This window comes from Carica papaya, chromosome 1 (assembly GCF_054855325.1).
Source record: "Carica papaya isolate Zhongbai chromosome 1, ASM5485532v1, whole genome shotgun sequence".
In the NCBI taxonomy this organism is placed as follows: Eukaryota; Viridiplantae; Streptophyta; class Magnoliopsida; order Brassicales; family Caricaceae; genus Carica; species Carica papaya.
In genome coordinates, this window is record NC_142309.1 from 4,777,446 (window position 1) to 4,789,367 (window position 11,922).

General features: G+C 34.8%; 2 protein-coding genes across 3 annotated transcripts; both read left to right on the forward strand.

Moving 5' to 3' along the window:
* The first annotated feature begins 231 nt into the window (after positions 1 to 231).
* Positions 232 to 4,195, forward strand: CDG1 (Protein kinase superfamily protein). Of its 2 annotated transcripts, none has more exons than XM_088215837.1 (7): positions 232 to 429; positions 552 to 662; positions 1,745 to 1,917; positions 2,084 to 2,273; positions 2,826 to 3,217; positions 3,403 to 3,769; positions 3,898 to 4,195. In XM_088215837.1, exons 2-7 carry the CDS (start codon positions 566 to 568, stop codon positions 3,903 to 3,905), a joined length of 1,227 nt encoding a protein of 408 aa, XP_088071963.1. In that variant the 5' UTR covers positions 232 to 429; positions 552 to 565; the 3' UTR covers positions 3,906 to 4,195. The 2 variants fall into 2 exon arrangements, with proteins under 2 accessions (XP_088071963.1, XP_021895720.1); XM_022040028.2 differs by having other exon boundaries at positions 233 to 429; positions 3,403 to 3,773.
* Positions 4,196 to 6,334: 2,139 nt separating this feature from the next.
* On the forward strand, positions 6,335 to 10,981 carry LOC110813045 (DHHC-type zinc finger family protein). Its single transcript, XM_022040034.2, has 5 exons — positions 6,335 to 6,561; positions 8,529 to 8,711; positions 8,847 to 9,143; positions 9,754 to 9,987; positions 10,103 to 10,981. The coding sequence occupies exons 1-5, from the start codon at positions 6,478 to 6,480 to the stop codon at positions 10,622 to 10,624; spliced, it is 1,320 nt and encodes a 439-aa protein (XP_021895726.2). The 5' UTR covers positions 6,335 to 6,477; the 3' UTR covers positions 10,625 to 10,981.
* Positions 10,982 to 11,922: the final 941 nt, after the last annotated feature.

Below are 11,922 nucleotides of genomic sequence, written 5' to 3' on the forward strand. Positions count from 1 at the left end.
AACAGATATAATAATGATATTTAATAAAATAATAATAATAATTGACGTCAAACCTATATTAAACTATTAATAATATATTTATATTATTAATTCGATGACGTCATTAATCCAGATTGCTGACAAAATTTTAGATACTATAGAAAAGCGCGTACCTTTCATTCGCAGGTTTTCTCTTCTTGGGAAACGTGTCGGTTTAGAAAAATAATATTTTAAAAAAAAAAAAAAAGAATTTTGAGAGTCTTCTGTTTGTTTTCTTTCAGTTGATTTCTTTCTTTCTTTCTTCTTCTTCTTTTTCTTCTTCTTCACATGTTCCAGTATTCTTCCATTAATCCATTCTGTCTTCTTCGCTGCGTATAAAATCGTTAAAAGCTCTTCAGTTCCAGTACAATCAAAACGCAAAATCTTTTAGTCGTTTTTCTTTTCCTTCTCGTGAGTTGTTGCATTGAGTGTAGTGCAATTGATTTGTGACTATAATGAAAACGTTTTTCTTTTCTTCTTGGGTTTTTTCTTGGAAGAAACATGTTTATGTTTTTCCTTTTGTTGTTTTCCAGAGAAGGGAGAAAGAATGGGGCATTGTGCATGTTTTGGGTTTAGGAAGCGGAAGCCCAAGGATGAAGAAGACAGAGGTGTTGCAGAGAGAAACAAGCCTGAATGCTCTTACGGTTGGTTTTTCTTTTTTGAAATAATCACGTCCATTGACTTTTTTTTCTCGCCTTTTGATTTCTTGATTATTAAATATGATTATGGTATGATGGTTTTGATTCTCTTTCTGGGTTTTTCCTGGGTTTTGTTTGATTGGTGATTCTTCAAATCTTCGTTGTTTCTCTTTGATGGGATTTTTCCGATTAGTTCAAATTAGCTGATATCAATCTTTTCACCTTGTAATGCCATGAGCATTTACCAGGTAAGGTTTTGCAAGAAATTGACAAGTTTTCAAGACCGGATGAAAATGAAAATCTGAGTGATTCAATTTTGTTTTCCCTCTTTTTTTCCTTCCTTTTTCTGGATTGTGAAATTGTTTGAATTACTCAAGGAAATGGGTTCCCAAATTTAGTTTTGGAAAAGTTTGTCTTCTTGTTAATCGAAAAACCGGATTGAGAAATATTTGTTGCAGATCAGAAATGGGTGGACTTTGCAATTGAAATTTTTATCATCATTAAAATCTAGTTGTAACGTTGGTGACTGTTGAGTTTATTTCTTCATATGAATATGCTTAGGTAAAATAAAGGTCTTCAAGCTAATTCTTATTAGATGCAATGGCTTCTTATATCACTTGATTCTGGTTCAATTTTGAGAAAATTAGTGTAGTTGAGGAGCACATTGATGAAGCTTTGAGAGGCGTGGAAGAGATGTAACTAACTGTCTAACATTAATCATGTCAAACCTCTGATAAAAGTTTCCAAGGAAGACGGAATCATTTAAAACGCATTGATCAGAGAATGTAGAGTCTGTTGGCTTGCTTAATTAGCATGACATTTGAATTATTCATGGTGCTTGGATTGTTTAAGATTCAGTCGGAGGAATTAGACATCTTATAAATATGCTAGACATCTTATAAATAACTCAATGAGTGTTTGTTCTTGGTTGAGCAGCTTAGATCTTAATCTGTCTGTCAAGAATTCTACTTGCTTTAACTCGACCTGAATCCAAATAGCTTTGAACATCACGCGCTAATCCTGTTTTTCGACCTTACCTTTTCAAGTTTCTTGTGGAACTAAAGTTAAATCACCAAATTAATATTCAGAATCTAGAAGGAGATCCTCAGCTCAGACAGATGGCCCTGGTGCTCAAAATAAAGCCCAGATATTCACCTACCGGCAGCTTGCATCCGCAACAAAAGATTTCCGAAGAGAATCCTTCATTGGACAAGGTGGATTTGGTGCTGTTTTCAAAGGGCAATTAGAAGGCTCTGGCCAGGTAAAGTTTTGTTTCATGCCTGATCAATTTCTTGTTCTTTTCCATATTTCTCCTCTAGCTTGTTATCTTCAAATGTTTCTCCTGGGATTTTCTGGGTTTAATCTCATTTTCTCTTTGACTCAGAGAGTGACTTTGTTTCTTTGATTCCATGCTTTGCCTTGAGTAGGTTGTAGCTGTTAAACAACTGGATAAAACAGGTCTTCAAGGGGAGAAAGAGTTCTTGGTGGAGGTTCTCATGCTTTCCCTTTTGTGCCATCCTAATCTTGTTACTTTGATTGGTTATTGTGCTGAAGGCGACCAGCGGCTTCTCGTGTATGAGTATATGCCTCTCGGATCCTTGGAAAATCACCTCCATGGTAATATTTTTGAGATCAAATTAGCTTTTTACCTTAAAATACGACGTGGTTTCTTCCCTGCTCAAAATATAGATGATTCACATTGCTAATGCAAAGATCTAAAGATCAGAGTAAAAGAATTATAGTTAGTAATTCTTAAGATTAAGCAAGTGATTTATAACAAATCTTGTTCATGATTTCGATCAGAGAAAAAAAAGAAGATAATAGAGAAACGAAAGAAATTGATTGCTTCAGGTGATATATTCTTCGATACTTTCATTAATAGGAAAAGGCCTATTTATAGGCTACAATTGGCGGGAAGTGAAAGTGCATACTCCATGTGTGCCTGGAGGTTGCAACAGCCCGGCCGGCAACTAGATTAGCTCTGTTCCAATGGTTACACTGTAAAAATACCTTTTTGCCTCTGTATAATATTTACCCTTTTCATCCTTAAGTGGGTTACTAATATGGTTCCTGTGCCAACAAGATCAAGTTCCAGCAAGTGAAACTGTAATTTACTTTTAACAGTTTCTTAATCTTATTTACATAATTGTTTGAGTGATTACTTTCCAGATCTTGCACCTGATAGGAAGCCTCTCGATTGGAACACAAGGATGGCAATAGCGGCTGGTGCAGCCAAAGGGCTGGATTATCTGCACAATGAAGCAGATCCTCCTGTCATATACAGGGACTTGAAAGCATCAAACATCCTATTGGATGAAGGTTTTCAGCCGAAACTCTCAGATTTCGGACTCGCAAAATTCGGTCCAAGCGGAGATAAGTCCCATGTTTCCACCAGGGTCATGGGCACTCATGGTTACTGTGCCCCTGAATATGCCAAAAGTGGGAGATTGACAATGAAGTCCGACATCTACAGTTTTGGAGTAGTCTTCTTAGAGCTGATCACAGGGCGTAAAGCACTGGATGATACACACAGTGGCACAAAAGGCTATCTCGTCGATTGGGTAATTTATTTCTGTTTGCTATTTGTGTTAATCTTGAAATTCTTGATGGTGAGAATTAAATGGAAAATGTACCAAATATAGCAGTAACTTCTTTTCACAACTCGATCAATGCCTTCTTAGGGGTGGATTAGTAATCAAGGGCTGATATTTGAGCTAGTTTTGTTTTGTATCCTTATCGATTGCAGGCACGTTTGATGATAAAAGATCGGAAAAATATCCCACAGCTAGCAGATCCATTGCTAAGAGGTCAGTTTTCAGAATCTATTTTAAGGAAGGCTTTGGAGGTGGCATTCATGTGTCTGAGAGAAAATGCTAGCAACCGGCCATCTGTTAGTGAGCTTGTGCTTGCTTTGAATTTCTTGACATCCCATAAGTACACCCCAGACGAGACCGACATGACAAGTAGTAACATCTCTGAGAAAGGCGAGTCCCCAAAGGACACAACGAGGATGTTGGGTAAAGATTTAGATAGAGAACGAGCAGTTGCAGAGGCAAAGATGTGGGGAGAAACATGGAGAGGAAAAAGGCAACAAGGAGCACAATCTAGTTCCAGTAGGTAATTCTCGTCACCGTTTTCTCCGTTTTTAGTTCAAATCTATTTGATACGTAGAATTTAGTCGTAATTCATGATTGGTATGATTCGTTTGTTATTACTTATTGGGTCTAATCTTTTGTTCCAGTTGGGTGAATAGGGTTCAGAGTGGACAGTAGCTTAGGATACAAGCAACAACAGATTTTGGTTTAAAAGAACATAAACAAATAGCAGAAAATCAGAAGACAAGTTTCTGTCAGATTTGGTCGTGGAGCTATTACTCAAGATTGAGCGCATTCATCAATGTTTAGTCTTTTAGCATTTTAGGGTTCAATGTTCTTCAACAACCATGAAATGGTGATGGATGCTGGATTTCTTGTCTGTTGCAACATTTTTTACGAAAAATAAAAAATAAAAATAATAATGATGATAACTATTTTAGTGCTTGTTTATGGATAAATTTAAAATTAACTATTCGTATTATTAATTTTTTAAACTAATTTTTCTTTGATGGAAAATTTTTTTTATAAAAAACTGTAAATTTGAATCGTTTTATAAATTTTTTTATTTTTTTATTAAGAGATATTATATTATAATTAATATGTGTATTTCACCTAATAAATAAAATGTATGAACTTATATTAGCTTAGCTGTATATTTAAAATTGAAGTGAAGTTTTCAATTCTTTAGAATTACCCAAAGTTTGAGATTTGGTCCCACCGGGAGTCGAACCCAGGTCGTTGGATTCGAAGTCCAAACTGCTAACCTCTACACCATTTATAATTGTTTAATATTATTAAATTTTAAATAAAAAATTCATAAATTTTGACCCTAATTTTCAGTTGAAATTTTGTGTTAAAAGTCTATATAGGCCTTCTGCCCCAATAAGCATAATGAACCTACATGTTCTTTTTTTTTTATTACCCTAAATTTTAGCCATTTTTTTTTTCTCAATAGCCCAAAATTATAAAGTAATTTATTATAGTTACAACTTCAATTGGAATGAGATTGTTATTAGTTAGGTCAAATAATTTTTTTTTTAGTTTTATTTTATATGAGCATTTAATCTAATGACGTTTCTATTTAATAAATACGTGATTAAAAATTTAAAATTTTTTTGAAAATAAAAATTTTTATCGAGATTACTGAAGGAAATTTTCTAAGAACTTTATTTTATATTGACATTTGACCCATTAAACATAAATGTTACAAATTTTAAAAGTTTTAAGAAAGAAGGAAAATATACCACCATGAGTCTAACGTAGATTTTTAGACTCACAATGAGAAATGCTAACCACCATTCTATGAATCCATATTCAATTATAAATTTGGGTTGTTCAATATTTCATCATAGTCTTAATTTTCAACTAAAATTTTGTCCAAATGAATAAAGAATTATAAGATAAATGTGTAATAATTACAATTCCAATTAGTATAGTTGTTTATTGAACACATGCTCAAAATTTTGTAGGGTTAAAGAAAAAGATGAAAGGTTCTATTAATTCTCAAAAAACAAGTAATTGAATAAATCTTCCTAAAGGTTGAACCTTTGTGGATCCTTGACCCAATGAGCCTATGAGTTTATTAAACATATTTAAAAATTTTAGAATTTTAATTCGTATAAATTAATCATTAATCTTCCCCACTATTAATTTAGTAGGATTAAGCCTACTAATTATTATCTTTAAATTAATTGACCATAAATTACTGTCATGATTGGATTAGGTTGTGACTTCTATAAGTTAATTTGATACTAACCACAATTAGGCGAAGAAAGAGGCCTACTTGATTTTGCAAATTCCAAGGTTCATTTTTTTTTTCTTATAGTTCCATCTAGGTGCGTGCATCATGGCAGGCATACCACAAAGAGGGTGTAATCATGTGTTTTTCTGTTTTTTAAAATGTGTTTTTTAGTATTTAGTGATGATTACAATAGAATAAAATAACCACAAAATGAAAAAAAAAAAACATATAATATTAATTAATTTAATTTAAAAAATTAAGTCTAATTTTTTATTATTTAACCACTTTATATCACTCCAATTTACTTTATCTTTAATTAAAATTTAAAATTTAATTGGACAGTTCTCTAATTTGTAGTGAATAAATTTATGTATATGATTATAATCTATTATTATTAAATACTAATTGCAAATTAATTAATTATAAAATATAAACACATTATAATTATGAAAAAGAATTAATGAAGGGTAGAATTGTAAATCGAGGCAAAGACAAAGGTCAAAGTATTTGGAAAGAGAAGTCGCGAGCCGATGATCGATTCAACTGGAGAGAAGTGAGAAAAGCAGTCTGTCCACCCACCACCACCAGTCCAGCTCAGTCACCACCAATCAAGAATCGCCACGTCACCACCCTGCCCTCACCCTCTCTTCTCCTAAAAGTCACAGACCCTGAGCCCCAGCACAGCTCACACCCACAACACAACACTAGCCACGCCACCATCTAGCGATGCCAGAATCTCTGTTCGAGGACTAAAAAGATAAAAATCCCCGCTTTTTTTTTTTTTTTTTTTTTTTTCAGCTAATGCCTTGTCGGCGACTCGTGATTCACTCGCCATAATCTGACTCGTTTTGACTCACCGATGGTCAGCTTCCGCGATTACTGTCAAGCTCGAAATTTGAAGTAAACGGAGCTGTTAGAAAGTTCGCTTTGTTGGTCTTATGCATTTTGAGGTTTATTCAGAGTGACTTCTTTTGGGGTTGAAGAGATGTATGTAGTGCCGCCGCCGCAGCGATCCGATCCGGGATCCAACAGTGATTTGCGGGTTTACCAAACATGGAAAGGCAGCAACGTGAGTTTCTTCTTCTTTTTATTTTCTTTTTTCCATTTTTTTTCTGGGATCTTTTTTTATTTGCTTGTACTTGGTTTCCGAGTTCAAGTTTAAATTTAAGTTTTATTCTCTTGGTTTTTCTATATCGGTTAATTAGGGGTTTAAGTTGATATTATCAAGCATTATGATTAAAGATGTTCTTTTTCTCCATTCGTGAGCTAAAATGAAAATGATACTTTAGCCTATTTAAGGAGCATGCAATTGCAGTCAGGAAGATTCTTAAATGTGTCAATATATCTATACATGTATATATATGTATGTATATGTATGTTTCTACCCATTTAGGATTACTTGTCATTTAGCAAGATGTGATTGATATTTACTGAGCAAGCTGTTAAATTTCCTTTTGGGTTTCTTGTAAATGAACGAGTATGTTATCGGTTAGTTCAACAGGAGAAAGATGGGTTCCACAATCTCGCTTCCACAACAATGACTCCAAGATTACTTCAACAAGAAAGAAAAATCCTTTTGGAATTCTATTGTCATAGTTACTGATTATGCTTTGGATTCTAAATTGGGTGTCCAGTTTATCGGACTATATTTTTTAATACTGTGTTTATATAGATTAGTAAAATGAGGAAAGACTGACACTCGATGTTCCAGTTTTTGGTGAAATTGAGTTTCTCTAGACTAGAAAAGGGGGGACGGGAAGACAATGAAGGAATATGGTTGAAATATTCAGTTACTGTGGATCTTATTTGAGGTTTTAGAAATCAGCATTACTATGTTTAGGGCCTGAGTTGAGCCTGATAGAATATATGTTTTAAAGCAGCTATTATGAATGATCGAGGGTCTTTAGATTGGTGTGATAAAGCTTTCCATGTATTAAATTGAACGTTAAATATCTTATGGGTCATTTAATTGTTCATGGCAGTTGGATATTTAAAGAATCTCTTTGCAATGAAATGCGAAATGGATAAAGTGAATCCTCTAACACAAGGAAAATGAGTGGATCTACTCTAACTACTAGGTTTTAGTTTCTACCGAGAGATGGATTCCTTGTGTTGCATTGTATTTGAGACATGAACTAATTGACACTCATGTTATTTTCCTCTCCCAGTCCTAGTTGCACAAACAATTAACATTACTGAACTGATAATGATTGGACTATGGTTTGCTGCAGTTGGAGGGGGCAAACTGAAGAACCCTCATAAGCTTTGTTGTCAAGGAACCGGACTGCTAGAGGTTCTCCTAAGTAGGGCCTAAAATCTAATGTGCTGTATTTCTGACATCTCCATATAACATTTATCTGTGGACTGTAAAATGCTGTTTAGATGAGATGGAAGAGATCGAATTGGGGGGAGAGGAAAGCTGGTAGAAGCTAAATTCCTTTTTTCCAGTATGTTTGGATTGAGAGAAGTAGGAAATAGAAAAGAAAAGGAAAGATCCTCAGCCCTCACCTCCTTTAATTTGTTTGGATGAAAATAATAATTTGGAAAAGAAACAGATGGATGGTGAGCATCCTTCCTTTTGTTTCACACTACAATTTTTCTATTCTTCTGAATTGGGGGAAAAGGGGAAGGGAAAGGAAAGAGATTAAAAGTTTAGAGGAGAATTTTGTATGTTATCCTTAATTCCAAGCTTGTTATTCTGTTAATAAAGGGTATTACTCACTATTTCCTTATAACTAATCAAAATTTTCCTCTATAAAACTAAACTAAAGAAAATACTAAAACATATATTTATTTTCCTTTATTTTTTCAATTTTTAGATATTGAAATAACACAAACATTTTTCTTTTTTATCTTCCTTTAAGAGGCAACAAAGGGTTGCCACTCATATACAAAGTATACAAGGATTTACAGTTCTCTCAAAGAAATCTTGAAGTAAACCTTCTGCAGAAGTAGTGTTTTTTGGAGATCCATTCTTTTTTTAACCCTTTTAGGATTTTTCTGACTTAATTAACTGTTTTCCCTGCTTCCGTGCAGATATTCTTTCTCCAGGGAAGGTTTATATTTGGACCAGATGTAAGGTCACTGGGGCTGACTATATTCCTTATCGTTGCTCCCGTTACAATTTTCTGCGTTTTTGTTGCCAGAAAGCTGATGGATGACTTCTCTGACCACTTGGGAATTTCATTAATGGTTGCTGCTGTCATATTTACTGTTTATGTGAGTCTTCTTCTCCATCCATCACTTGGGAAAGCCCTTGTGCCCTTTACTGCATTAGGTCTTCTGAGGAATGTATTTGAAATAAGTCATAGATTTCTGACCTCTACAAGCACATTTCTCTGTTTGTTTTTTCAGGTTTTAGTTCTTCTTCTGCTTACCTCTGGAAGAGATCCGGGTATAATTCCACGTAATGCACACCCTCCAGAGCCAGAAGGCCTTGATGGTAGTGTAGACGCTGGAGCTGGCCAAACTCCACAGTTACGTTTGCCTCGCATTAAGGAAGTAAATGTCAATGGAATGACTGTGAAAGTCAAGTATTGTGATACTTGCATGCTTTATAGATCTCCACGCTGTTCACATTGCTCAATCTGCAATAACTGTGTGGAAAGATTTGATCATCACTGCCCTTGGGTCGGGCAATGTATTGGGCTGGTAAGAGATAATCTGCCTACAATAATCCTAATATCTTATGCTAATCATACAAAAATTCTCTTTTATGTCCTCTTTCTTTTCGGAGCAAAGTTTTATGTAGTTTGGTAGGAAAGTATTTCTCAGGATTAGCCAAGTAGTTTCTAGCAGCAAATTCCTCGTTCTTTTTATATTTTTTGAAATGAAACTCCCTTGGTCCAAGGCGATAATTGCATGGCTTGAGCTATTGGGCTTCAGCATATCTAAATCTGTTTACTCTAAACACGTGGATCAAAAACGAGGCCAAAAAGAAACGGGTCTATTCTTGATAAAACATCAAACCTATAAATGCCGAAGGGTTGCAAGCTTCAGCGCAGTTGCTGCTATTCTGTGAACTATCAGGCACTCCATCTTGTCATATTTTTGATACTTCATCTCTGTGATACTCTATCAACTACCAAGTAATTTAGAATATGCATATTTTTAATTATTGATTCAGTCGATAAATGCACATGCTAAATATGGGAGATTCTGTGGTTGATACTGGAAATGTTTGTACTGGTCATGATGCCATGTATGATTTGCATTCGGAAATTACATTAGTGTATCTAATGGCATGATATTGTAAATGCAGCGCAATTACAGGTTCTTCTTCATGTTCGTTTTCTCGACAACCCTCCTTTGTATATATGTTTTTGCTTTCTGCTGGGTCTATATTCGGAGAATAATGGGAATGGAGGAGACAACTATTTGGAGAGCAATGATCAAGACCCCTGCCTCCATTGTTCTCATAATATACACGTTTATATCAATGTGGTTTGTCGGGGGACTCACCGCCTTCCATTTATATCTCATCAGTACAAATCAGGTTAGAAAAGTTTATACTTTCTTCATCATTATGCCGTTGAAAGAGTCCATCCATGTTCTCTTATATAATTTATTTTGTTTGTATAACTGTAAATTGATATACCTTTCTTGTGCAGACTACATACGAGAATTTCAGGTACAGATATGATCGTCGAGCCAACCCTTATAACAAAGGAGTGGTAGAAAACTTCAAAGAGATATTTTGTTCAACTATCCCACCATCCAAGAACAATTTCAGGGCCAAGGTACCCCGGGAACCAGGGCTACCAACTCGATCAGTTGGTGCAGGTTTTATGAGTCCAAACATGGGAAAAGCAGTGGATGACATAGAAATGGGTAGAAAAACTGTATGGGGGGACATGGCCCCAGGAGCTGATCATGGCGAGGGTCAACTTGCTGACACCCGGGTAAACGTTAAGGAAGGTGAATTAGGTGAATTGTCCCCCGACATTCGGACTACAGTTGATGAAACAGTTGACCGTGCTGGAATTCACCCTAGAAGGTCAAGTTGGGGAAGAAAGAGTGGAAGCTGGGAAATGTCACCTGAAGTTCTTGCTTTAGCAGCTCGAGTGGGGGAACCAAACCGCACAGCCGGTGGTAGCAGCAGCAATTTGTCATCGGAAACCCGACACGCGTAACTATAAGTTGTCCGCACACCCAGGGGTTAGCAACAGCAGCTTTTCATCGACAACAGGTAACCTGTAACCATAAATCGTGACAGGTAAAGGGTAGAAAACGCGAAGGGGACTTGATTCGGTGAATATGTAGGATAATTTACATTTTCATGGTTGCTCATTCAACTTGATTATATTATGTGCAATATGGAGAACCCTCTTCTTTTTCTTCCTTCCCAAAGTGTTTGAAGGTTGTGTTTTTAGGAAGGAGTGGTGTGGTTTGTATGAGGTTGAGTTTGAGCTTTTCTCAGTTTTGACTCTGTACTTGTGAAATTAGTTTAGCAGCCTAATTGGATTTGAGTTGTGGATTTAGCCTTCCCATATGAGCTTTTGAGTTTCAGTAACTGGTTTTATTACTAATCAGTGGAAAAGTATAAAAATTCCATGTTCTTCTGGCCTGAGCCTGTCTTCTCTCTGACATATTTTCTTCTCTGATAGAGACGCCATTAGAGTATACTTCTCCACCTTGCCTCTTAATTCCTGATGCAGACAAAGTGATCCTGTGAAGTATATATACTCTCCTTGTATGTATGTGTGTGTAAATATATGGATTCTTATATATAACAGTAAACCCGAAGACATAGCCAGCAAAATTACCATAGCGACTTTTGTAAAGGTCTAAAAATTAAAAGAAAGCAAATAATATATTTATGATTTTTATTTTTTATATAATAAATTATAATAACTAATAAAAATAATGAAATATCTCTATTACAACGGTTTATAAAAAAATAAAATAATGATTAAAAATAAATAAATAAATGTTCTAAGGAACTAACATCCATAAGCACTTGAAGGGAGTTCGGGAGGTAAATTATTCACAACTCTTTTATTGATTGGAGTCTAAATTTTGGTATTTTTGGTCTGAAATGGTTAATAAAAAAGTGAGTTATACTATCTCAGTAAGAATATCACACTAATAACTGATACGGAAAATCGAAAGTTGGTAAAAATCACAAAATGTCTAATTGAGCCCTTAATTTAAATAAATTCATTTAACTTTAAAACATTTATTCCATATTTACCATTACGAATTTTCCAAAATCAATATATGAAAACAAGTAAGCAGATAATATTTTAATTTTATACACAAGTGAACAAAATTAGTAATTCTCCCTTAACCTATTTACTAGAATCCATGAGGGTCCATAAGGATATCCCTCTACTCATGAACCCTGCATCTAAATTTGATCATTAACCAGATTGTCTCTATACCTCATCCAGTAATGGGTGCCAAACACATCATTGTCTCAATATCTTGT